The sequence below is a fragment of the Pteronotus mesoamericanus genome, unplaced genomic scaffold, assembly GCF_021234165.1.
Source record: "Pteronotus mesoamericanus isolate MK-2021 breed Mesoamerican mustached bat unplaced genomic scaffold, CSHL_Meso_final contig_101, whole genome shotgun sequence".
Taxonomy (NCBI): domain Eukaryota; kingdom Metazoa; phylum Chordata; class Mammalia; order Chiroptera; family Mormoopidae; genus Pteronotus; species Pteronotus mesoamericanus.
In genome coordinates this window covers 26908122-26930337 of record NW_026555001.1, presented here as the reverse complement: position 1 = coordinate 26930337, position 22216 = coordinate 26908122, and the positions used below count along the sequence as shown (strand labels likewise).

At 54.9% G+C, this 22216-nt stretch overlaps 3 protein-coding genes across 6 annotated transcripts in view; 2 read left to right on the top strand and 1 right to left on the bottom strand.

The window, feature by feature from the left end:
• ASAP2 (ArfGAP with SH3 domain, ankyrin repeat and PH domain 2) overlaps positions 1–11892 on the top strand; it is a 133347-nt gene extending 121455 nt beyond the window's left edge. The window contains exons 23-28 of one of the 2 annotated variants that reach the window (XM_054569837.1): positions 235–369; positions 1911–2082; positions 6819–6868; positions 7283–7353; positions 7791–7913; positions 9594–11892. In XM_054569837.1, coding sequence (XP_054425812.1) covers positions 235–369; positions 1911–2082; positions 6819–6868; positions 7283–7353; positions 7791–7913; positions 9594–9668 — 626 coding nt within the window. In that variant the 3' untranslated portion in view covers positions 9669–11892. The remainder of the gene's footprint in view (positions 1–234; positions 370–1910; positions 2083–6818; positions 6869–7282; positions 7354–7790; positions 7914–9593) is intronic. The other variant, XM_054569846.1, reaches the window with a different exon arrangement.
• A 700-nt stretch (positions 11893–12592) lies between these two features.
• Positions 12593–18467, bottom strand: ITGB1BP1 (integrin subunit beta 1 binding protein 1). Of its 3 annotated transcripts, none has more exons than XM_054566626.1 (7): positions 18334–18467; positions 17202–17305; positions 16252–16330; positions 15923–16059; positions 13985–14077; positions 13317–13466; positions 12593–12789 (listed from the first exon to the last, which is right to left on the bottom strand). In XM_054566626.1, exons 2-7 carry the CDS (start codon positions 17271–17273, stop codon positions 12718–12720), a joined length of 603 nt encoding a protein of 200 aa, XP_054422601.1. In that variant the 5' UTR covers positions 17274–17305; positions 18334–18467; the 3' UTR covers positions 12593–12717. The 3 variants fall into 3 exon arrangements, with proteins under 3 accessions (XP_054422601.1, XP_054422608.1, XP_054422605.1); XM_054566633.1 differs by lacking the exon at positions 18334–18467 and adding an exon at positions 18086–18205; XM_054566630.1 differs by lacking the exon at positions 18334–18467 and adding an exon at positions 18113–18205.
• Positions 18468–18600: 133 nt separating this feature from the next.
• Positions 18601–22216, top strand: part of CPSF3 (cleavage and polyadenylation specific factor 3) — a 28606-nt gene continuing 24990 nt past the window's right edge. The window contains exon 1 of the mRNA XM_054569824.1: positions 18601–18772. Coding sequence (XP_054425799.1) covers positions 18723–18772 — 50 coding nt within the window. The 5' untranslated portion in view covers positions 18601–18722. The remainder of the gene's footprint in view (positions 18773–22216) is intronic.

Sequence of the window (22216 nt, the reverse complement as noted above, 5' to 3'; positions counted from 1 at the left end):
GCCACTGAGTCTCCTCTTCAAACAGTAGTGGCCCCGGAGAACTAAAGTCGGCAAGATTGGAGCGCCTCGGAATCAGTCCCCCGGGCACCAGAGAGAGCTGTTTGCAAGCTCGGCCGCTGCCCGTGGCCTCGGCGCTGTTCCAGAGGCGTCCCGCTCACCGACCTACGAGGGAGAGGGTCAATAATGCAGTGTTCTGTTTCTGTTTCCGCTGTCTGTGCGTGCCTGCGTGTGCAGCCCAGGCAGCCTCCTGCGCGAACGCCCTGTGGAAGACGAGCTCTGTAAGTGTGGACGGTGTAAGCAGGCAGCGATCTTCGTCAGATCCGCCAGCTGTCCACCCGCCGCTGCCCCCTCTCCGCGTGACGTCGACCAGTACGTTGTTTCCTTTCTCCTTCCTGCCGGTGGGCTTTGTAGACCTGGACGGCTGGGTGGGGAGAGCGCTGCGGAGCCCCCCGCCCGCCCGCGCAGACACTGCGGGTGCCCAGGGCTGCGTGGGGGACTGTGGCTTTCCTGCGTCCCCAAGCCCTTCGGCCTGCTCCTCCCCGGCCGCACCCCCTGCCTGTCGGGCCCCCGCCCCAGGGGCTCGGGGCTGCCTTCTCTGTCTCCCCAAGCGTTTCCGCCCCGTTTCCGTCTTCCTTTCCTGCGTCAGCCTGAGCTGCTTTTCCTGTGGCCTTTTGGTGGGTCTCAGTATTTGGGCTCATTCAGATTGTAATCTGGTATGTGTTTCTCTTCAATGTCAACATGTGGGTGGCAGCCCCAGAGCCTGGGGGATGGGTGGGGAGGGCTTTTCTCCCGGCTCCCCCGAGAGCTTCCCCGCGGTGTTTCCCACCTCCCTGAACCGCAGTTCAGATGAGAGAAGCCCAGGCCAGCTGCAGGCGGCGCCCCCACGGCAGCTGCCGGCAGGGCAGGGAGCTGTGTCGCAGTAGGCCTGGGGGTGAGAGGGGGGTCGTCCAGCTCAGACACATCCAGGTCGAACAGCACAGGGGCACTCAGAAGGTTACAGGGGACATGGCAGGTCCTGGGGGCACCTGCAGCTTCCAGAAGCCCATTTTCTGCCTCTCACACTAGAGTCTGCCTTTCGACTTTTCCTTTAAGGCAGAAAAAGGAAACAGGAATGAAAAAAAAGAAAAGAAAGGCAAGCTCTCAACTGAGTCCTTCCTGAGTGACAGGCGGGGCACCTCACCTCCACCCCTGGCTGTCCTGGAGGCGGGGGGTGGGGGGGCTGCCGCCGCCTCAGGCGTCAGCGTCCGAGGCAGGTGTGCGCCTCAGCAAGGACGCTGGCCGTGGAGGGGGAGCGCCGCAGTGGGCAGGGAGGACAAGGCGGGGGAGGAGGCGTGGGCTCCGGCCCGCACCCTGCCTCCCAGCCCAGTGACCCCTGGGGAAAGCACGTCCCGTCTCTGAGCCTCAGCCTCTTTGCATGTCCTGGTCCCTCACGGACGGTGGGGCCTGTTCACAGTTAGCTCTTCCCAACCTTTGCTGACGTGGACCTGCTTGCAGCCAGGGAAACGGGTCAGTCGGGCTCCTGGGTCCAGACCACAAAGAGAAGCGACCCCAGAAGGGCCGACTCCCCGGGGACAGGACCGGGCCATCTGCCTGGGCCTCGGCCTCGGCTGCTTCTCCTGCAGGCCCCAGGGCGCAGGGCCACTGGCCAACCATCTCGACTCCTCCACGGGAATTCTCTCGGAGAAAATTCTCACAGGCCCACAGGAACCTTTTAGTCCTAACTCGAGGCTCAGAAGGGGTCCCCGCCAACACCATTTACTGAAAATCAGCGAGGAGCATAGGCTTTTTCCTTACAAGTAGTGATAGAAAAAAAAAGGAAGCCCTTCTTGGAAGAGCCTCTGGGGAGGAGGCTGGATGTGACGCCTGCCGCCTGACCCTCCATGTGTCCCCCTCCTCTTCTCTCTCCACAGATCCCCTGGCTCCCACACCGCCCCCTCCGGTAGCCAAAACGCCCGGTGTGATAGAAGCCTTGAGCCAGCAGAACAAGCCGGCCCAGACCGGGGCCCCGCTGGGCAAAGCCACACCCCCGCCCCTGCCGCCCCAGCCGCCCAGCCGCCTCCCTCAGAAGAAGCCTGCTCCCGGGTAAGGTCCCCGCTTCCCCGTCCCCCTTCCACACCCCCCAGGGCCTAGCCACATTGGCCATCCTCGCTTCCTGCGTTCAAGGAGGTTCCACGTGGCCCGTTAGTTCATTGGCTGAGATTTCCGTGCCAGCATCTGGAATTGCCCGGTTTCTACCACTGTAGTGGCTCAGGTCAAGGGACTGTATGTAAAACTGTATGTAAAAATTTCATACAAATGTCTGTGTTACATCCACATGATGAATTCAGATTTCTCTTTAGTACAGTCAGTGAGGTTGTGGGAGTTAAAGTCCTTGACACACGAGGCCTCTTGGTTGTGTTTGTTGCTCGCTCACAAGGCTGTCTCGGCTCCATGGACCTTCTGCAGGCAGGGCGTGCGTTTTCTACAAACCAGGACGTTCTAGAGAAATAGAATACAGCCCCCCAAGTCAGGAGAGTAATGGGGACACCGCCCCCCCCCCCCCGCCTTCCAGCCCTCAGAGCCCGTTCAGGTTTGCCACTTGCCCAGGTAACGTCCTTGGCTGCGGGGGATCCGTTTCACGCCTCTCAGGCTGGATCCGTATGATGGAGGGTGATTCCTTGCAGTGGAAATGACGTTTAGAAGCCAAGACCAGGGTGCTTCCTGTGCCCATTGCTGAGGGAGGGTGCGCGTCCCAGGCTGGCCTGCTGAGTGGTCTGGAGTAGACACACACACACACATTTACCTCTGCGTTTCTATCTCTGTATTGAAATCCAGGAGTTTACACTGTCTCCAATTTCATTTGTTCTAGTAACAAACCACACCAACCTTACTGACCTAAGACAGGGCCGTTTTCTTGTGCTCACTGCCCTGTCAGGAATTTGGACCGGCGTGGTGGGAATAGCTTGTCCTTGCGCCATAGCATCTGGAGCCTCAGCTGGAGGTGGCTGGGCACAGAGAGGGACTCACCAGCTGGATGCCAGCGTCATGGGGGGCCTCTCAGCCCCATGCACCTGGGGGCGGGGGGCGCCGGCTGAGAGCTGGAGCCCCAGCCGGGGCCGTCGGCTGGTATACGCGGCCTCTCCACGTGGCCAGGCGTCCTCACGTCATGGTGGCCAGGCCCCAGAACAAGTCCCAAGGGATGGGCCTGGCCCTGGAAACCACCGGCCACCCCGTCAGCCATAGGTCACCGGTCCCCCAGCGGCAGAGGCCGGCCCAGTCGGGGTGGGGAAGGTCGTGGGCAGGGCTGTCACAGACTCCAGCTGTCTGTGAAGAATTTGGGGACACTGTTACTCCCTTTTTCTATAATGAGAAAGCTGGCAGCCATGTTGACCTACCTGGCGAGCATGAATTAGTGCCCTACGACCCTGTGAAACAAATCGCGCACCTGCGCCGGTGCCCTCCCTGCTGAGCTCGGGGCCCACGTGGAGGTCGTCTTTGCCCCGCTGGGCTCTCACCACCGCGCCAGCCTCCAGGCCATCCCCTGTCCCCTGCCAGGCGCGGGCCGTCCTGGCCCCACTCAGGCACACCCTCCGTGGCCGCCCCTGTCCCCCGACACCCCAGGGTGGGTCTGTTCCCATCCTTTCAGGATATAATCTTCATCCTTTGGTTCTGAGAAATTTCATTGATTATTTTTAATACCTTCTGTTTCTTCCTGTTCTCAATTTAAAAACAATTCTTATCCAGATGTAAGATCCCCTTGGCCTCTCCTCTTATGAGGGTAAGCTGACTGCGCTGGCTCCTGCCCCCGAACCTCCAGGGTTTAACCTGCGGGAGTTGGCTGCTTGCCCACACAAGGTTGTGTCCATGTTCTTGCTTGCGCAGCAGCCCCGAGGGGTGAGTCGCAGACGCAGACCCCGCCTGCTTCTGACTGCAAGGTGACTCTCCCCCGGGCTCAGGGTTATTTCTAAAGGGGAGTTGTGCTCACCTGTGGGGCTGGAGTGATGCTCCTCCTCCTGTGACCAGAGCTGGTCCCCTGGCCCCACCTAGAGGCCGGGGCTGGAAGTGCAGCTGGAGCGCAGCCCTGGGGAGCCCTGCAGCCTCCTAGTGTCTTTCCATTGCATTGTGTTTGCTTGCTTGCTTTTGAAATTGACTTTTTGGGAGATTGTCTCAATATTACCTTCCAATTTTTTGAACTGAGTTTTTCATTTCTGCTCTCACAGAATTTCGAAGTTAATAGTAGCCGATTTGTTCCATGCAATCATTTCCTCTCAGGTTGTTAATGATGGGGTTTGGGGGTGTTTTCCTTTGTCTTCTGCTTTCCTGTATAATTTGTTTCTTCCCCTTGTTTTGACCTCTGTCATGGTCGAGGCTTTCCTTGTAAATTCCATGTTCCCTGCCTGTAAGTCACCGCCTCGGGGGGGGGCCCTAGATACTGACGGACAGACGGCAGCCCCAGTGCACAGGGCCGCCACAGCGGGTTTACTGGGGAACCCTGACCTTGGGCCTTTTCTTATTTTTAATCTCGGACAATTCAGGTTCCTTGGAAAACAGCCTTCCAGTCTCTTGCCTGAAAGGAGCAGGTTTTCTGGGAGCTGAACGTAGAAATCAAGCTAAGCTTTTGCCTAGTCCCTCTGTTTTTCAAGACACGGCCGCAGCCGCCCCGGGCCCCCCGAGCTCTGGTGCTGCTGTGTCCGGCCAAGGACACGGGCTCCAGGTCCTCAGTGGCGCCAGGGGAGGGGCTCGCCGGGCTTCTCAGAGCCGGGCCGGCATCCAGGGACGCGGCCCCTGGTGCGGACGCTGGCTGGCCCTTGTGTCTGTGCCCTGCCCTCCCCGCACCCCGAGGCCGGGGGCGGGTGTGGGAGCGTCCCCTGCTGTGAGGGTCCCCTCCCTCCGGGGAGCTGGGCCGCTTATGATTCATCCCTCCGCCCCCAGCTTCAGACCTGTCTTTCCTTCCTCAGGTCTCTTTGCTGTTTGGTTTCATGTGTTTTCACTCTTTTCCTTGGGAGAGAGTGGAAGGAAACGGGTTTCGGCCTGCCACCTTTAACCGGAGGACTCCCGGCACCCGTGAATGCTTTCTTTGCAGGCTCTGACCGGCCCGCGGGGACCTGATGGGTGACCGAGCTGTGACGTCAGGGGCTTGCTCTCGGGCCCGAGAATGGCCCAGGCTTGCTTCTCATGGTTCTGGGGCTCCAGTCTGTGCTTCTCTTTGGCTTCCTTCTCTCCTCCCCTGCAGTGCCCTCGGCTTTCTCTTCCCGAGCTGCTGCCCTTTAAGAGACCAATTCACATGTTGAAGTCGTAGCCGAGACCCGGCGGCTGCCAGCCCTTGTCGGGGAGCTCCGAGCCCCAGGCCTCTGTCTGCCTCCCTGCTTCTCAGAAGGGCTCCCACCTGGTGTGCTGGATGAGTTTCCTCTAGCACAGGGTGACCTGGTTCCACCTGTGTCACTGGATCATCCTCTCCCCCGTGGGAGGGGTGCAAAGTGGGGGTGCTCGGTGCGTGTAAGGCAGGTCCAGGTGCAGGGCATCGTGTGGCGCTCTGTTCCTGAAGGAATACATTGCCTTGTCCCCTCCGGAAAGGCCCAGCCCCCTCCTGTTGTTGTGGGGCCCGCAAGCTGAGAATGGCTTTGGACTTTTAAATGATTGAAAAACCAGAGGATTTCAAGACACATGAAAGTTATATGAAATTCGTACGCCCACACATAACGCACCATTAAAACCTGGCGCGCCCATCTGTTCACACGTTACAGCCGTGACGCTGACAGTCGTGGCGGAGACCTTGTGACCCGCAGAGCCTGAGTCTACCCTCTGGCCCCTCAGAGGAGAAGTCTCTTAGAGGGCCAGGCCCCCCCGAGAGCGTTTCATGGTTGACTGAAGGCAAAGGGGTCAGCGTGACGACTCCTGTGGACATTGATGGAAATCGGACGGCAGGACTGGGCAGGTGGGCGGGGCCCTCGGCGGCCCCGCCTGTCCGTCACGTTGCATCACCCTCCCTGTCCTTCTGCGGCCCCAGGCTGGGCTCGTTCAGGAGGCACAGGAAGCGGCCAGCGGGCACTGAGCCTGCTGTCCTGTCCCTTGCTTCGCCCCCATTCCCGTTCCCTCCACCCCTCCCGCCCCGTCTCCAGCGTCACTGGGCAGTGGGCGCTGTGCCAGTGGAAAGGCCTTCAGTGGGGAACTTGAGCTAGTGCCCCTCTCTCAGCTCATAGACATGCTAGCTGTCACTTGTCCTTAGCTTGAGAGTTGACAGAACTGGTGGCATCACACCTTTTGCAGGTGATAGTGCCCGCTCAGAGAACCCCGTTTATCCAGAACAGACTCCCGTCTGCAGCCCCGAGAACTGCGGCTGTCGGATGTGCCAGGCCAAGGCTCACAGGCGGGCCCTGTGCCAGCACCAGCCACGTCAGCTACTGGCAGCAGGGGCTACAGAGCACAGCGGCGCGGATGACGCCAACCAGTGGCACCTGGACAGGGCCAAGCAGAGTCTTGAGGGCTTGGGATTCATTCAGCCCCGCCCTTACGTGACCAAGGCCCTCGAGGGGAAGGGACTGAGCAAATTAGGGGCAGAGCGGGGGCAGGTGCCCAGCTTCCAGCCCCAGCCCCAGGTCACATCAGGTGGGCCCACGGGGACAGGAGCCCTTCGGGACCTGGGATCTAGCACTGTTCTCTGGACCTCTTGTTCTTCCTCTTTCAAAAAAAATTAGAGGTAGTTGAATGACAGTTGATTGAATCAGCTCACCCGTTGCACTGTGAGCACAGCGGCTCTTTTATAACAAGGGTGGAGTACGGGGTAGGTGGCCCGCCGTCAAGCCTCAGGTGTCAGTGAATCTGTTTTCCCTTCTTTGTAGGACTGACAAGTCGGCCCCTCTGGTCAGCAAAGGCCAGCCAAGAGGACCCGGTAATTATCCCATTTATAAAGCTAGCTGGGCTTTATTTCCACTTGGTTAGGGGAGGCGCAGGGCGGGGAGGGGGTGGGCGTTTTGTTTCCAGCTGCGGGCGCCCTGTGTCAGGGCCAGCTGTACGGCACCCTGTGGTCCTGTCACCTGCTGGTGCCGGGGGCGGGTCTGCGCGGGACGAGGCCGTCTCTCTCCTTCTGTGGCACCTGCACCCTCTGCAGAGCGTGTGTGGAAGTCACAAGGTTCTCTGGCCTTTGGGGGACTTTTCCCTCAACAGGTGAGGGAATCCCAGGAAAGCTGCCTTTCAGAGCCGACACTATGGCTTTTGGATCAGTTGTTTCTGTCTCACACTGACCGAGAGGCCCACTGGGGGTCGGTTCCTTTCAGTCCTAACGCAGCGGGTCTCTCTGCAACAGATGCTCTGGGCCCTCTGTCCAACGCTGCAGCCATGCCGCCACCCGCGCCGATGCCCAGGAAGTCACAGACCGTAAGTGGGCGGGCCCCTCCTGTCCTGCACCTGAGGGTTATTCCACGAGGGCTCAGAGGTTCTTTCCCGCTTCCCCTGCCGGGGGTAGGGGGATGGGATGGCTTTGTCCTGGGTACCCAGTGGTTTGGATCCGGGCAGGACGCAACCCCGGAGCTCACCAGCCAGGGTGTTGCTGCAGCTCCAGCTCCAGCCCCCACCCCGCCCCCGCCCCGCCCCGCCCACCTGTCTGGCACCTGCTGCCACGTTCCCAGCTCTCTGCCTGGCCAAGATCTCTTCCCATTTCCCTTCTGTCCCCTGAGCTCCACTGAGCCACCCCTGCCTGACTTGACATCGCTGGGCTCCCAGGCCTTCAGTCAGGAGCCCTGGGCCCGTTCCCTGCCTGGGAGTGGGCGCCTTCCCAGCACACCAGCCCCTGACCCCTGCCCTCCTCCACCCAGACCAAGCTGAAGCCCAAGCGGGTCAAGGCCCTCTACAACTGCGTGGCCGACAACCCGGATGAGCTGACGTTCTCCGAGGGGGACGTGATCATCGTGGACGGGGAGGAGGACCAGGAGTGGTGGGTAAGTCGGAGCTGGGGCCGGGGCCGGGGCCGGGGCCTGGGCCCGGGAGGGCAGGGGCTGGATTCCCGCCCCACTGGCCTGAGGTCTCTTTCCAGGTGGGGACCACTCCCCCCCGACCCCCCCGCCACCACCGTGTGTTCTCAGGCTTGCGGGCCACTATGCCCCTTGCTGCCTCCGATGCCGCATCCGTGTACACCCACCTCTGCCTGGGCCCAATTGGTCCCCAGGTGGGGTCCTCCCTTTTTAGAGGGGGCCGGCCCTTTAGGCTGCAGTTTGAAGAGCAACTCGAGCGTGTGAAGTGAGGCCCCGCGCTGCCCGCCGGCAGTGAGGCTCGTATGGAGAGCAGGGCTGGAGGGCACAGCCTGGTGTCAGCCGTGGCCCTGCAGCGGCCTGCAGCGGCCCAGCGAGCGCCGGAGCGGGGTGAACGTGGCACTCGCCAGCGACCCTGAGAGTCCAGCCTCAGCACTCACAGGCCAGGGACTGGGGCAAGCTGCTTCTGTCGCTGAGCTGTAGCTCCCTGGCCTGTGAGGGGGCCCCCCCGCAGCCCAGGCTGGAGGCGCTAGGGCCCAGGGAGAGGCGCTGAACAGGCGCTAGGCCCCACAGCGCCCCTGGTGGCGCCTGCCTGCGGCAGGGAGACCCTGGCGGGCTGCTCTGTCCACCGAGCTTGGGGAGTTCACAGCGGCTGTGGGGAGGCCAGCGGGACCTGTGGGGCACTTTGCTGGGCCAAGTGTGTGGACTGGAGCGTCGGTCATTAGTCCCTGCAGAGCCCTGATCTGCGTGAGCTGTACCCGCCACCCCGGGGCTCGTGAGCTCCTGGCCTGGCTGCTCTGCCCCGGTGCGCGTGCCTTCCGGTACCTCCCTGCAGCTTCTTTCCCCTTGAGAGCTTCAGGTGTCTTGGTCCCACGCTCTGTCTGTCACCCTTGCCACACACAACGCGGGCAGTGCAGGGGCCGCTGGGGGGTGAGCTCGCTGGGCCCCTCCGGCCTGCGGGGACCTGAACTCTCCACTCCCTCCCCACTGACCCCACCCCTGAGACCGGAAGCCGCTCTGTCTTGCACACTTGCACAGAGCCCACCTGACAACAGGAAACACCTGTTTATTTCAAAACCTGTGGGAATGCGGAAGGCGGGAAGGAGACAGGCGTGAATGCTGTCTGTCCTCTCAGCCCTCTCCCCCAAAAGACATATTTTGGTGATTTTCTTTTCAACTTTTATTTACCTACATAATTTACATTGCTGAGATCATACTTGACGTATAGCTTACATAACTTGCCCAGAGCAAAAAGGAGTGCGTGTTTTTTTGAGGTCTTCATAAATGCATGACTGCGTTTAAATAGGGCCAAGTCCCGTTTGCCGCTTTCTGTGATGTTGCAGCTCACAAACCTTTGGCACTCAATTTCCTCGCCCATTAAAGAAGAAAAGGCAAGTGGCGGCCGTGGTCAGACAGCCGCCTGCCTGCCCCCGACGCTGCAGGGCACGTGGCAGGCCTCCGACGGGGCCCCTTAGGAAAGGGGGCGCACACGCCTCGGAAGGAGGCAAAGGGACGGGAAAAAGAGTTCAGCTGTTTTACTCAAGGGATTCCTTCTCAGAAGACCTCTTCCCCCCTGCAGTTGCTACAGTGCCCTTCCACGTTTCCAACATTTGGAATTTTTATAACATCCTGAACTTTTATTCATTTCAGATTGGCCACATTGATGGAGATCCCGGTCGCAAAGGAGCATTTCCCGTATCTTTTGTGCACTTTATTGCTGACTAAATTGCTACTGAACAAAAACACTTAACAGTTCTGTTCCTGTTTCATTATTGGTACCCAAACTCTTGCCAAATAACCAGCTTCGCAAACTGTACAGTAGACCCACTTTCTCCAGTGCCACTGTTCTGTTTTTAAAACTCAAAGGCAATTTATATATACAAATGAATTGTTTTTATAATTTGTGATTTTCATGAAACATTGCTATACTTTTATTAGGAAAAATTAAATAGCCTAAAAGGTGAACTGAAAAGTTAACTATGTAATCAAGATCCTGAATCTCCGGAATTAGCTAAACGTAAAAACATTTGAGTATTGGAAAGAAATTCTCCCTGCTTTCCTTGACCCATTTCTGTTTGTCAGTGACCTTGAGCATAATTATTGTTTGGGAAGCCAGTAAACTAAATGCTACCAGTTCACCTTTGTAGACTTTCTTTCTTTAAAAAAAAAAAAAATCATTTTAAGATTTCCTTTGAAAGCCACCCAGTGTTTATTTAAAGCCACTTGGAAATTGACACGTTAGCCTTGTACCTTCCAGCCAGAACCCGCGAGGTTGCAACTCTCCTTGTATTCTGCATGTGTGTGTGACCCGTTGTGCACAGTCCTGCCTAACAAAACTACCAACAGAGTGTCATACGATAACAGACCGCTCCGTCCCAGGTTCCACAAAACCGCATTTCTCGAATTTGGTTAAAAACTGAGGATGGAGGGTTGCGAAGGAGTCCTGGCGATGCTTCAGGTGTTTCGGAAATCGCCACCTTGCGCTCCCTTCGTCGCATGGACCCCGGCTGTTCCCACTGGCTCTCCCCTCTGGCTCTCCCCTCTGGTGTGCTGCCGCTTTCCCCTCCTCGCTCATGAGAATGTTTACTCAGCTCAGTGTCCTGTGTTTATATAACATAACAACAGGAATGGTAGTTACACTGTCTTGAAATTTAATGTCCCTTCGTTTGTAATCAAGAGCGTATCAGAGATCTGTAGGTCCCAGCTAACGAAATACTCCCAAACATGTTTTCCTATTGAAGTCATCGTCTCATTCTTAAACTTAAGCTACTGGGGCTGGGGGGTTAGGTTGTGTATGATAAAAATCAAAATTCATTAGCTCAATGCACTTGACTGTCATACCTCTACTTAGCCGTTGTGAGTGTCAGTTCATAGGAGTGTTGGAAATTGGGGCACTCTGAGAATGACCAGGCATGTAGATGCCCACTCGGATTTTCACCAAAAGTGAAGGAATCAAGTTAAGTACAGACTTGGAAAGCGGGGCGGCGGTGCTTTGATTGCATTTGTTGTGATGGTGCATTTGGTTGAAGCAGCCGGTCTTTATTATGCACGACCTTTCTTGTGTCAAGTTTTTGTGTTTTACTTGCTTTTTTGTTGTTGTTGTTGCTCTTAGAAAGGAAGACAGAACAAACTGGAATGTTTTATGATGTCGTATGGCAATTGCTCTTTGCCTTTCAAAATTCCGGGTAAAATGTGTCAGGCGTGTAGTTTTGTTTTTTTTTTTTTTAAAGCACTACATGTTTAAAGCACTATGTTTTCACTAATTGTTCATTTTTGTTGTTTGAACCCTCCATTGAGTTAATTCTCTCATAAAGAAAATAAACATATGTATTTTGCACAGTGCACTTATGTATATTTTAACAGCCCTCCTGCATCTGTGTCTATCAGCCTATTGACTCCTTGGTGCCAGCTATTTAAGGAACTAAAGTTGATTCATATCAACGTTTGAATACCACTCCCAGACTAATCTATCAGGTTCACTGGTACATAAATATCTAGGAAGTATTTTTCCAATCTACAATTTGGTGGTGCTATTGCGCAGTAATTAATATGACTTGCCAGAGAAATTATATTAACTTCCCTGCTAATATCCTTTCCTGGTTATTTGCTCTTTGCAAATTAAAAAAAAAAGGAAACCATTGTAGATACCTATTTATAGTTCAGGTTTATGTTTCATGAACTGAGCTGCAGGATCCTGGCACTTCGTGTGCCACTTCCGTCAGATTGGACGTCCAGGGACAAGGACTCGGAAACACGTGCACAGACTGATGGTTACTGTGTAGTCTGTTAAGGGTGGGCCATGCAATGTGCAGCTTGAAGTGCTCTTTGAGATGTATGATATTTGATTCATTCACTCGATTACTCTGGTCTAGTTGCAGCGCAACTGTATATATTGTATAACCTAAATCAATCCTTATTTTCATTGTCCTTATGCAGTGATTTATAATTAGAGCATGTTTAATAAGTTTACTCTTGTTAACTAGTCATTTGACTAGAAAAAAATAAAATACTTTTAAATGGATATGGTGTTATTTTTGCTTTTAACCCTTCAAGCGTTGTGAAAGGCCTTTAAGAAAATACACAAGCCTTCTGTACGTCAGTCTTTAAACACCACCACTTTTAACTTGAATGTGGTCTTTCAAGGTGCTCTCAGTTCCAAGGTAAATACTGTAGCTTACTAGCATGTTACACAGACAGCACACTGTCAAAGTTTTACTTTTTGGGTTTGGAGTCGGTTTCAGACCAGCAGGACCCATGTCCCCAGGCCAGAGCTCCGAGCCAGAGACCAGTCCCTGGGAGGGACCGCCGAGCAGCCTGCACTGGGACCCTTTGGAGGTTAAGCTTGTGAGTGTCAGCCTGCCAACCAAAGGGTCGCCAGTTTCCTTCCCAGTCAGGGCACACGCCTAGGTTGCCGGCCAGGTCCCTAGTAGGGGGCGCACGAGAGCCAACCACACATTGATGTTTCTCTCCCTCTCCTTCCCCTCTGAAAATAAAGTCGTTAATAATAAACTTTTTGAAAAATAAAAGCAACAAATGAGGTTTCTTCTTTAGTCCCAACAGGCAAATAACATTGGAGAGTTAAGTCACTGTTGTTAAGACATTTTAATAGAAAAACAAATGATTGATACTTTATACATAGCCTTTTTCCCCCAGAAAGTCTAGAGCAAGGAATCACTTCACATTTTCATGCTAGTTCAGCGCGGCAGCCTGGAAACAACTACCGAGAAAACAGCTGAACTTCCGTTCCCAGTCACACTTCCCCTCGCGGCAGAATTCAAGGCTTCTCAGATGTCAATACGGAGTCGAAGGCGGTGGATAAAACTTTGCAGATTGCTTGTGCTTGCTCCTGCATTAAGTGCAAAGGTACAGAAAGAGCTCATAAACCTGTCCCTGAGCTTAATGTGACCAGTAAAGGTAGGGGCCTACCCCTCCTCACCTCTCTTAACCCTACATGTCACAGGGCCCGGCAGCCTGGCCCACAGCCTGACCCGGCGCGCCCTTCCCCCACCCCTCAGGGAACCACAGGCCCACAGGACCGGCCTTTGGGAGGGGCCGTCACCCACCCGCAAGAACACGCGTAAAGAAAAGCCGGGGCCTCTGCGCCGGAAGGACACACCACCGCCCACCCGGCTGCATGCATGCGAGCCTTCTGATGCGGACTCGGGGGCTGGGGCGCTGCCCGCGGCCGCCCCTCGGTTCACAGCCAACAGGGGTGCAGGCCGCCGGCTGCCGGGCGCCTCACTCATTGTGTTTGCCGGTTTTAGACGTGGAGCGAGGAGCGCCTCTTCAGCCCCTGCAAAGCCTGTAAACTGCCTCTGGTTCTGCCGCTGTGTCGGACGCGGGAGAGCCTAGCCAGGGAACCCGGAGCCTCACCAGGCTGCGGCACTGGTAGACCCACAGGCTGTACTCCTCGTTGCTCGCGTCGGTGGTCTTCAGGGCCAGCAGGCTCCGGCCGGCGCCGAGGCCGTCGTCGTAGCACACCATGCGGATGATCAGGCACAGCGCGTGCCTGTGCAGGACGTCCTGCAGGGGGCAGGGCAGAGACAGACCGCCGCTTCACGCGGTGCTCCGTCCTTGGTAACACTCTCCCCGTGCCAAACGTACTTCGAGGCTGGAACCGCACATCCGCAGATGGGGAGAAAGTCGTTCTACAGGTTTTTCAACCCAAAAGGGCATTCCAGGATGCTAGGCTATGGGGCAGTGTGCCTCCGGGATTACACCTGGCTCCTTAAATTCCAGAAAGACGGGTATGATGACCGAAGTCCACAACCCAGTTCTCCACGCCCGGCTCCCAGCTGACAGCTGCTCTGAACCAGCCTGGGGCCCTAAGGCGAAAGGCACTGTGGGCCCCCCACAGGGTGCTGGCCTGGGCCCCGCCACACAGGAGAAGCCAAGGGGAGCTCCGCTCCTCACCGCTAAGAACTGGGCGGCCGTGACGGCCAGCTGCCAGGAGCGTTCGCAAACCCACCGCTCGGCGCACAGGAGCAGGCCCTAACCTCCCCAGTACCTGAAGCACAGTGGTGCCTTAGTAAATTACTTACATACTGATCCGATGACGATACTTTTATACCATACTTGGAAACTCCCATAATAAATTCTTCCTCCATAGGAACAAAGGGCAACTTTCCATCTTGCTTTAAGGTAGAAAGAAATTATACGGCACACATTAATAATTGTTCCATTAAGTGTGATTAGTCAGTTTCAAGACCTGGCTATCATACCCCAAACTCTTTAAAGCATGTGGCACACACAGCAGCCCAGCAAGAATTCTCCAAAGCAGCAGAAAAACCTCTCCCCCCCGTTTTTTCAGTCAACATATCTGAGCAAAATTCAGATCAGTGCACCCCAGGTACATTGTTCTGTCCCTTTGTCTGGGGTAAACCCTCATCACAAACTCATACTTCTCACAGGTCCCAGTAAGGTTTAAATATTTACATTTGATAAATAAAGGTCTTTAAATACTCAAAGCTCATACTAATATCAGCCCGTGATCAGGAGGCACGGCCACCAGCACCACGTTCCTCAGCCACTCATGCCGTGCCTGGGGGGAGGTGTCTGTTACCCCCACGCCCAGGGCTTTGGGCAGGTAGGCCCTGCCTGATGGCTGGTGACTGGGATCTCCAACAGGTCAGTTAGCTTTCTGAGCTATTCAGGAACAGAACAGCAGATAAACCAGACGGTTTCCCTAGACAACTATCCAGTTCTCTCTCAGTCAGAACACTGCCTGGCTTGTCTTCTCTAAAATAAGGTCCTGTTGGTAATCAGTGCATGTTCCAGAACATAAATGTTTTTGTGGTACCATTCGCCTACATTAGAGATTGTGGGCCTTGGCTGGAATGGCTCAGTGGATTGAGCGCTGGCCTGCACACCAAAGGGTTGCCGGTTCGATTCCCAGTCACAGCACAGGCCTGGGTTGTGGTCCAGGTCCCCAGTAGGGGGCACGCGAGAGACACACACACTGATGTTTCTTTCCCTCCTTCCCTTCCCCTTTCTCTAAAAATAAATAAATAAAGTCTTCAGAAAACAAAAAGAGATTGTGGTAAGTGAGCTATAACCACCTACGTTAACACCGGGGCGCTCACAATGCCACGGACACCTCCCGCCCATCATCTCTCCCAGCAGGCTTACGGCAACTCCGGGATCAACACACAGGATAACAGTGATGCTGCTGTCAGTAACTTTGACAAGCCCACTTTCTCTGGTGATAGGGGACACGCAGCAGTCCTTACTGGAAAATAATCCTAGCGTAATTTGGGGGGAAACATGAGCACTCTTTCAGTATATTACTTAGATTAGTTGCTGTTTGCACGCTGTTGGATGACTTTATATTCCAAACGACACCTGGGATACAGATCGTGTTAGTCTTGACTAGCCAGGGTTCTCTCTTGAGTGACAGATGAGGTGGCTGCTGTCTTCATGCAGGTAAGACTTCCTCTCATGAGGCTAGGGAACATTTCATGATCCCATTCGTCATGATCCCAGACAGCGCACCTTCCTAAGCGTGACCAACCCCAGAAAGGGACAAGGGGCTCTGTGTTAATGAACAGGAGACACGCAATTTCACTTTCTATCTTCCTGACCTCCATTCTTGTTGGAAACAGTATGAATAAACAGGTCCGTTAGGTCAACACCACTATGAATTATGAGAAGAGCTAAAACGAGTTCAGGGGAGACAAAGTAAGGTTTGATGGACTGTTCTAAACATAAACCGATCATGTGTAACCAGTCACCTCGTTTAAATTAGCTCCTCATTTAACCAACGCGGGCAGCCCACCCCAGAAAAAGTAGACAGTGCCGTTGGTAGGAAGGAGCTGTGTCTGCTTCCACATGACTCAGTCTGCACCCAGCGCCCTGTACCGCCTACGACCGGCCACAGGCACAGTCACCTTTCAGCCACCACCTGGACAAACAAGGTCTTTCTCCCAAGCCATGGGTGTACTCTCTAGAATCTTATAAAACTGTTTTTTTGTCTTTTTTACCTGTGCAACATCTATATAATTGATCAGGTCTAGTGGCCCTTCAAGGCTTTTGCCTTCAGAGACTTTCAGCTTCTCAATGGCACCGACATATTTTATTCGAAATTCTGCACAGGTGTCTGAGGCGCTGTTGCTTTGTCCTGAAAAGAAACAGCTGTGTTACAGGGCATCCTCGATCCCTTCCCAAAGAAGAAAGAGACTAACAAAAATAAAACTTCCTCACATACAAAAAAGGCAGAGGAGAGAGAGAGAACCCAAATGCACAAGAACTCAGGCCCCGCTGGTAAAACTACCCGAACCTCAGGCGATGAACGATCCACCCTTCTGGGTACCTGAGCTTTTGGTGGAGTCTGTGTCGAGGCTGGCAACAGTGCTGGATCGAGAGAGGCCCCCGAGGCTAGAGTCTACAGACTGAGAACACAAACACACATAATTTAAGTATTTAAACAGACTGACTGGAAGCACCGTCTTCTCTCCGGTGCTCTAAGAAACATTCAAATTACTTAATTATAGTTGAATCCACACGTAATCCCAACTGCTCTTTCCATAACACAGTCCTGAATAAATGTGGCATCAGCCCCGCCGAGCTGAATCAAAGGCAGTACTCTGTCTCCTTACAGGACACCTTACACTTGTATCGTCTGTGAAAATCTATCCCTTGCTTTCCCGTTATCTCCACTGAACCCACAAAGAACCCTCTGCAGAAAGCAGGCGGGAGCAGTACCCTGTTTAGTAAGTGAGCAGAGACCCAGAGAGGCAAAGTGATTTACCCAAGGTTACATCTAGTGAACATCAGGCCTCCGGCCGAGGGGGGTGCTCCTGACGCCCACCCTGAGCTGCCGCAAGTCTGGCAGCACAGTTAACACACAGGCTAGCAGGCCAGACCGCAACCATCGATGCGGACCGCGCAGAAAAGGTAACCAAAACTAATGAGCAAAATGCAAAGCATCATACACGTTCGTGTAGAATTAGTTAGGCATACACCACCACACTCCTGGGAATTCCAGCCCCGTAATTGCACGCAATTTCTATCACATAAAGAATTTAAAAATCGGTGTGTGTTTCGAGGAGACCACTTACAGGTCCAGCCCCATCCTTAAGACTTTCAGAAAACCCACCAAGACAATAAAGTTAAATCAAGCACAGAATGTGTCTCTAGGGCAAAAAAGGAATGTTAAAACACACCTAGTTTGAAGACCATCAGCAGGTCTGCCATGGTTAGTATCCTCATGCAACATCAGAAGAAACAAAATTCTCACTGCTGGCAATTCCGTCCCCCTACCTTGCTCTTCGTACTGATTTCACTGCTTTGGGAACTGCTACTACTGTGTCGTTTTTTGCCTTTCCGAAACATTTTGCACTGTAGCTTGATCCAGAGGAGCTCCCCTAGAAAAACAAAGGTTTAGTTACACCAAGGAAAACAACTTTAAATCCTTTCATGCCTAACAGGAATAAAAATCAATTCCTTCCAGTTAGTTCCATGGTGCATTCCTCTGACTTAAAATGTATTTTTCCTTCGACCATAAAATTTGGATACTCTTCTTTTCTTTTTCATTATTTGCCTTTAAATTCTAACACACTAACCCCTAGAGTCAAAAAGGGCAGAAACCTTGTCATACCCAGAGGTGAGAAAAGCACTGTTGTCAAAGGTAACAGACGCGTCCGTTAGTTCTCGAAACATTACTTCTCTTTAATTAAGTCAAGATACTATTTCAGTTATTGTCTCGGGTTCACGCTCTGACAATGGCAGGGCCTGAACAGCAGACACCGTGCTGGGTGCCATACCCGCCTTTGACCTTCAAGGCTGCTGTGTCGCAGCTCCATTCGAAGGAGGCCGCCAGAGCTGCCCGCCAGTCATCAGATTAGTGATGGGTGGCGCCACGTCTGGAGCCGCGGCTGACCCGGCTCCGAAGCTCTTTGCGGAGCCCCCCTCCCCCGCTTCCCACGAGTTCTCGCCGTGGCGCCGTGCTGCCACGTGCAGGTGCCCCGGGCGGCAGCAAACCGGACAGAAACAGCCCTGCCCCAAAGCGGTGGAGAAACCACCGAGGGCCAGCACAGAAAGCCAGAGCTCCTCACCGCCCTACAGAGCAGGGTCGGACCCGGGAGGCAGCCCCCGGCGCGCCCACGCCCGTAGCCCTTCCGACGCGACCCGCCCTCGCACGGTACCGTTGTCCCGGGGACCGCAGTCCTCACCCAGGCAGGCATCGGCCACCCAGGGCCCCGCAGGCCCCGCTGCCCATCACGCGCCGCCTCGGAGCCGGGGTTCCCGACCCAGGGAGGGCGGGTCCCCGTGGAGACCGCGGCCGCCGCGGCCCCACCCATCCGCCCCACCGCGGGCCCCCCGGTCGGCGCCCCCTCGGGGACCGCGTTCTCGACCAGGCTCAGCCCGGGCGCGGCGCGGGCCGGGCCCTCACCTCACAGCCGCCAGCCCATCCCTGGGGTCTTCTGCGGGTCACGCACCCACCGCCTAGCGGCCCGCGCCAGGGCAGCCACTCCCGTTCTAATTCCAGCGCCAGCTTTTCCGGCCCCCTGCCCCGCCCGCGGGTCCGCCTCCGAGATTTAGCGCAGGCGCACTCCTGACCCCGCCCCTGGTTAAGGACCGCTATTCGGGAGGAACCTCCCAGGCCAGGTCTCCGACCGGAAGTCGAGGGGAGGAGCGTAGCGTCGCGGGCGCCGGATCGCCGGAAGTCGTGCTGTTGGTGAATGGGGTTCTTCCCTCGTTGGTTCCCAGTGGCTATGCTTCCGATTTAAAAAGGCTCCCGCGACCTGTTCCTCACCCCGGCTTCGCCTTCAGACTTCCAGGATGTCTGTGATTCCTGCGGAAGAGAGTGACCAACTGCTGATCCGACCCCTGTAAGGGACCGGCGAAGGGGGAACGAAGCCACGGGCTGGGAGAGGCGGGAGGCTTGACTGGAGCCGGCCGCCGCGGTCGCCACCCACTCGAGCGTGCCTCGGGCAGCCTGCCCGTGAGCCGCGGTGCTGACGGGGTTCGGAGAGCTGTTGTTCGGCAGGGGCCTGCTCGGTTGAATGGGATTTTGCTTTTTATTCAGTGTAAGGGAAGAGCGTGTTGGAATTGAGGGGGGAGGCCCGTGGGGACGCTGGGAGCTTTCTTACACACCAGCGAGTGGCAAACGCTGCGGGAGCTGGTGATGCCGAGGCTGCAGGACGAGATGAGGACCTGGCTAAGGCTGCGGCGGTGCGGGAAAGAACTAAACCTGTTCCCCATTACCTCCAACACTTGACGTTTGCGAAAGTATGAAACAGGAAATAAATTAGGGCTTTTTAGGAGTTTCGTTCTGAGCGCAAACCCTAAGGGAGGTAGAAGGTTGGAGAAGAGGAAAGCAGAGGTGCTGAGGACAAACACTCAGCTCCTGATTGTCACCGAGAAGACTGGCCTTTGGGCGGGGGTGGCCTTCTACCAGAGAAGCGCTTCGCAGATCTGGCTGCTGCCTAGGCAGGGAAGGGCGAGTGTGGAGAACTTCTGTAAGCGAGCGATTCGAATCCACACGCATGCTTATTGTGAGGTGTTAGCACAACATGGATGCATGCATTTTCCCAAAGGTTGACAGTATCTACTTCACACAGTTAATCAGTAAGGACTTGTTGAGCGGCTACTGGGGAAATAATACACGCTGCACACTGTTTAGTTCACACCTGTCAGCCCCTTGTGTGTCCAGCACCGCCAGCTGTCAAGCACCACGCTGGGCCCTGGGGATACAAACGAAAGAGAGGACCAGGTTCATTGAACTCACCCTTTTGGAGGGAATTGCCGTGCAAAGTGAAAAAGTAGCGGAGGGATTGTTTGGAATAATAGGAGACCATTACTTTAGAGTCAGACCTGAAATCCAGTCCCTGCTCTATCCCTTGCTACCTCAACACCCTCACTGAACCTGTTTCCTCGCGTGGAAATAATATAGCAACTGTTACTGGGAGAGTAAAGGGTTACCACTATTATAACTACAGGTAGGTGTCTCACCAAGTGCCGTGAGGTCATGGAAAAGGGATTTCTAGCAGGCTGAGAAGAGATCTCTCTCATGCATCCTGGAACATATGCATGAGCTGAGCCTTAAAGAAAGAGTAGGAATTGAAGACAGATAAACTAGGGGGGCAAGGATGTTCCAGCCAGAGGAAGGGGCACGTGTGAAAACGAGAGTGGTCGCAGTTGGGGGGCCACTTTCCTCATGGCTGTGGCTGAAAGATCACCGGGTAAGACGGAGGAGGCCCATCCTATGAAGGACCTTGTAAACACACTCAGTTTGGGCTTTTATCATCGGTTACAGGGAACCAACAAAGGATTTTAAGCGGGGAGGGGACAGAGTGGGAATTAAGCACTGGAAAGATGGACGATTTCTCCTAGCAGCCCTGTAGCAGATGAATAAAAGGGTGGGCTAAGTGGGGGGAATCTGGCATGTACGAGAAACAATCCCAGTGATTAAGCTCTAATCTAGTCTTAAGCTCTAAGCTGTAAGAGCTTGGAGCGAATGAAGAGCGATGAGTTGAAGAGAGAAATAGGTTTCAGAAGGAAGTGAGCTCTTTAGAACTTTGGAGCTGATCAGATGTGCTGGATGGGGCCGTTGTGGGGCAGAAAGGGAGCGGAGAAGAGTGTGCAGGCGGCTTGGACTAGCGGCTGCCTGGCCGTGTCATTCGCCCTGGGAAACAGCGCTCTCGAGACATAATTCACATACAGCTCACTCCTTTAAAGTGCGCAATTCAATGATTTGTATTATATTCACAGAGTTCTACAACCATCTAATTCCAGAACATTCTCATCATTCGAGAAAGAAACGCTGTACCCCATAGCAGTCATATTATTGGCCCCCCAACTTCCCAAGCCCTGGGCAACCACGAATCCTAACTTTTCTGTCTCTGCAGGTTTGCCTATTCTTGACATTTCATGTCAATAGGATTGTTTATGTGTAACCTTTTGTGACTGGCCTCTTTCACGTAGCATAATGTTTCCAAGGTTCAAAATTTGGGAGTTGTTACTCATTCAGTAAGTATTTCTTAAAGGTTTACTGTGCATTAGGCACTACAGCTGTACAGTGGTGAACGAAATAGTGTCTCTTACTTTACTAGAAGTTACTCATGAGCAGATAATTTCATGTAGTTATGATGACATGGTGTCAAGAGTAAATGAGAGGAGGTAGTTAAGAGAAGGGCTCTCAGAAGGTGTCGTTTGGACTGAGACCCAGATGACACGGGGGAGCCGTCCATGGCAATACCTGCGGGCAGGGCATTCAGAAGAAAGGGAGGGAGCCCAAGGGGCTGCGGGGGGGCCTGGTCGGGCGTGTCTGAATACAGGGCGCCCGTGAGCCGCCCCAGGAGGGCTGCTGGACGCCAGCTGGGCTTCAGAGGTCCGGGCGTCAGCAGCAGCGTGTCAGATCCTCGGGAGTGGAGGCCCGGGAGGACGTGGCGGGGTCAGCCGTTGATGTGAGGGCAGCGGCGGCCGAGCCTGAGGAGGCGGGGCCGGCGGGCCTGAGAGCGGCAGAGGCGCCAGGTGCAGGACAAGTGCGGCGAGGACTGAAGGTGGCTGTCTGCACTTAGCAACACAGAGCTGCTCCGCAAGGGCGGCTTCAGAAGTGTCTGCCAGAAGCCAGGTGGGACTTGAGTGGAGGAGAGGAAATAGAGGCAGGTTATATGCTCTTCTTAAGATGCGGGCTGGGGAAGAAAGAAAGTAGGAACTAAAGGAGACCGGAACTAAGGGACTTGAATTTTGGAGGAAGAACGGCTATAGCGTGTTGGAATTGTGACGGTGACGTGGGCGGTAAGGGAAACGATGCTCTAGCAGTGTTCGTCCCTGCGCGGGGAGTGTGCAGAGTGGGGAACCGTGGGGAAAAGGTCGGCCTTAGCCAGGAAGGGGGCCTGTTCTGTTTTCCCGCGGAAATGGAAGGAGACAGAGACAGGGTGTGGTGAGGGTGAGGAGGCCGACAGAGGTACTTCCGATGCGAGAGAACCTGTGCCTGGAGAGAAGAGGGAAGAGGGTGCGGAAAGGGAGGAGGGAGAGTGTACAGTCGCTCTGGACCCTGTGGGGGAAAGCTGAGCCGGGGACACCGAAAGAGGCCACACAGAGGGCCAAAGGCAAAGGCCAGAAGCTCGTGGTAGCTTCGCGGGGGCTTGACTGGATGGCATCCTGCTCTGAGGCGGGACCTCGGTCTTGGGACAGATCCGTCTCCTAGCACGTGGGCTCTGAGGTCCCTGAGGGCAGGGTGCCAGCATTTCCACGTGCTGGGCGCTTCATACAGCGCTTGGCAAATAGAAGCTGCTCACTCAGTGTTCAGCAAGTGAGTAAATCATGAC

Bases quoted from the DNA above. Each gene is read 5' to 3' on its own strand.
- ITGB1BP1 (XM_054566626.1), bottom strand. From the start codon at position 17,273: ATGTTTCGGAAAGGCAAAAAACGACACAGTAGTAGCAGTTCCCAAAGC. The intron at 16,331-17,201 runs GTAGGGGGACGG...TTGTGTTCTCAG, and splicing joins AAATCAGTACGAAGAGCAAG to TCTGTAGACTCTAGCCTCGG. The intron at 16,060-16,251 runs GTACCCAGAAGG...GTTTCTTTTCAG, and splicing joins AGACTCCACCAAAAGCTCAG to GACAAAGCAACAGCGCCTCA.